Below are 3,061 nucleotides of genomic sequence, written 5' to 3' on the forward strand. Positions count from 1 at the left end.
TCACCGGGTTAGCATTTGATTTAGGAAGCGTTTTGTCTTGCTGGGAGCATAGAAAGGGACCGCTGTTCCGTTGTTCTGGTTAGATTGAGGCGGGCTATTTTGGGGGAGCCACCAGACGGAGCGAGAGAGCGAGAGAGAGCGCACGGCACTGCACACAAACAGAGAGACGCACAGATTTAAGCTGTGCTCTATAGGAGTCTATTCAGAGACTCCGCCACAGAACACGCGCAACAGATTTGTATGCGTGGAAGGGATCCTTAGGCAACTCACTCTCAGTTTGGACGTTGTGTTTTCTATTAGAAACGACTGCGGAACGAAATAACCTGCGTTGTTTGATGCACGAACGTGTTTAAATTGGAATATCTAGCCTTTGGAGAATGCGCTTCAATTAGCCTAATGACTGTCGTCAGGGCGCAGTGGATTCGTTAAGTTTATTAGGCTACAAGAACAGAATCACAACAGGCTGCGTAAAGGAGCTGTTTTGGAATTACTTTCAGAATCACCCAAGGGATTACTTCAAAGATGGAACCTGGTAAAATGATCTGCGTATTTTATATCCGAATATGGATACTTCTCGCCGTTATGGCAATGGCCACGAAAAACGTCACAGGTAAAACATTAAAATATCAAGTTTACGAGGAACAGAAGGTGGGGACTGTTATTGCACGGCTAAAAGAAGACGTGGCTGATGTTTTGGTCAAACTTCCAAGTTCTGTGTCTCTGCGCTTCCGAGCCATGCAGAGAGGTAGCACGTCTTTCCTCTCCGTGCGCGAGCAGGACGGAGAGATCAGCATCCGTTCCAAAATAGACCGAGAGAAGCTCTGCGAGAAGAACCTCAACTGTTCCATCGAATTCGACGTTCTGACTCTTCCAACAGAACACTTGCAGCTCTTCCACGTCGAGGTGGAAGTGTTGGACATTAACGATAACGCGCCCCAGTTCGCCCGCGCCGTCATCCCCATAGAGATCTCGGAGAGCGCGGCAGTGGGGGCGCGCATTCCCCTGGACAGCGCGAGTGACCCCGACGTCGGGGAGAACTCCCTCTATACTTACTCCCTCGAGCCCAACAACTACTTCAAGATTGACATTCAGAGTAGAACAGACGGGGCTAAGTACTCGGAGCTGGTGGTGCTCAGGGAGCTGGACAGGGAGACGCAGCCGGGTTATGAACTTCAGCTGACAGCCTCAGATAAGGGCGTTCCCCCTAAAACCGGTTCTACTCTCCTCAAAATTAGCGTGGCAGATTCAAACGATAACAGTCCTGTTTTCGAACAGTCTTCTTATGTGATAAATCTATTGGAGAATTCACCTGTTGGATCTCTCCTTATTGATCTGAACGCAACCGATGCAGATGATGGAACCAATGCCAAAATCGTCTACTCCTTCAGCAGTCACGTGTCCCCAAAAATCGTGGAAACCTTCAAGATCAACTCGGATAATGGCCACCTGACGCTCATGAGGCGCGTGGACTTCGAAAGCATGACGTCATATGACATCGACGTCCAAGCCCAGGATATGGGCCCCAACTCCATGCCAGCGCACTGCAAGATCATCATCAAGGTAGTCGACGTAAATGACAACAAACCAGACATCAGCATCAATCTGATGTCCCAAGGGGAAAGAGGGAAAGAGGATGCGGCCTATATCTCAGAGGCTGCTCCATTGGATACCTTCGTGGCCTTGGTAAGAGTGGAGGACTTAGATTCCGGTCTCAATGGAGAGGTTGTGTGTAAACTCCACGGCCAGGGGAGTTTTAAACTACAGAAGACATACGAGAACAACTACATGATCCTCACTAACATCTCACTGGATCGGGAGAAGAGGTCAGAGTTCAGTCTGACGGTCATCGCCGAGGACCGCGGCACCCCCAGCCTCTCGACCATCAAGCACTTCACCGTGCACGTGCTGGATGAGAACGACAACGCTCCGCGCTTCCAAAAGGGACGCTATGAGGTATTCAGATCAGAGAACAACGCCCCTGGGGCCTACCTGACGTCGCTATTAGCAACCGACCCTGACCTGGACGCCAACAGCCAGGTGAGCTACTTCCTGGTGGAGAACGCCATCCACGGGAGTTCCATCTCCACCTTCGTCACCATCGACCCGTCCAACGGCGCTGTTTATGCCCTCCGCACGTTCGACCGCGAGGACGTCAGCCGGATATCCTTCGTCGTCCAGGCCAAGGATGCCGGGGAACCCTCGTTGCTGAGCAACGCCACCGTCGTCCTGACGATCCTGGACGAAAACGACAACCCGCCGGTCATCGTGGTTCCGCAGCTCTGGAACCTCACGGCCGACGTCCCCATCTCCAAGTACACCGAGGCCGGTAGCCTGGTTACGGTCGTCAGGGCAACCGACCGCGACACCGGCGTCAACGCTGAACTCACATGTTCCATCACTACCGGCAACGAGGAAGGTTTCTTCACCATGGATCCTAGAACCTGCGAGATCAGCGCCAACGTTTGCCTCGACGCGTTTCCCCGCGAGTTTGCGGAACTCACCGTCCTGGTCAGTGACCACGGTTCCTTGCCCCAGACCACCAAGGCTGTCCTAAAGATCAGCCTCTATGAGAACATGGAGGGCCACGTCCAGGTGTTGGATCAAGGGGAGACGCCGCTCGACGCCTCCCTGATCATCATCATCTCGCTGGGGGCCATCTGCACTATGCTCCTGGTCATCATGGTTATGTTCGCTTCCCGCTGCAACCGAGACAAGAAAGATACCAGGAACTCATACAACTGCAGGGTGGCAGAGACCAACCACCAGCACCACCCTAAGAAACCGTCACGGCAGATCCACAAGGGTGACATCACACTGGTTCCCACAGTGAATGGGACTCTACCAATCAGAGCGCACCACCGCTCACCCTCGGCCACGCCCCCCATGGACCGGGCGCCAATGGGAAGCCGGCAGAGCCATCACAGTCGCCAATCACTGAATAGCCTGGTGACGATATCGTCCAATCATATCCCGGAGAGCTTCGCCCTGGAGTTGGCCCACGCTACGCCACCAGTCGAGGTAAGGTACTGGAGAACACACACACTCTCTCTCTCTCTCTCTC

General features: G+C 53.3%; 1 protein-coding gene across 1 annotated transcript; it reads left to right on the plus strand.

Moving 5' to 3' along the window:
• Positions 1–336: 336 nt before the first annotated feature.
• On the plus strand, positions 337–3,018 carry LOC311121440 (protocadherin-18-like; the record flags this gene model as incomplete). Its single annotated transcript, XM_084195928.1, has 1 exon — positions 337–3,018. A coding segment is annotated over exon 1 (2,496 nt), but the record flags the coding sequence as incomplete, so codon positions are not given.
• Between the last annotated feature and the right edge of the window lie 43 nt (positions 3,019–3,061).

Source organism: Coregonus lavaretus (genome assembly GCF_964263955.1).
Source record: "Coregonus lavaretus genome assembly, contig: HAP1_SCAFFOLD_8828, whole genome shotgun sequence".
Taxonomy (NCBI): Eukaryota; Metazoa; Chordata; class Actinopteri; order Salmoniformes; family Salmonidae; genus Coregonus; species Coregonus lavaretus.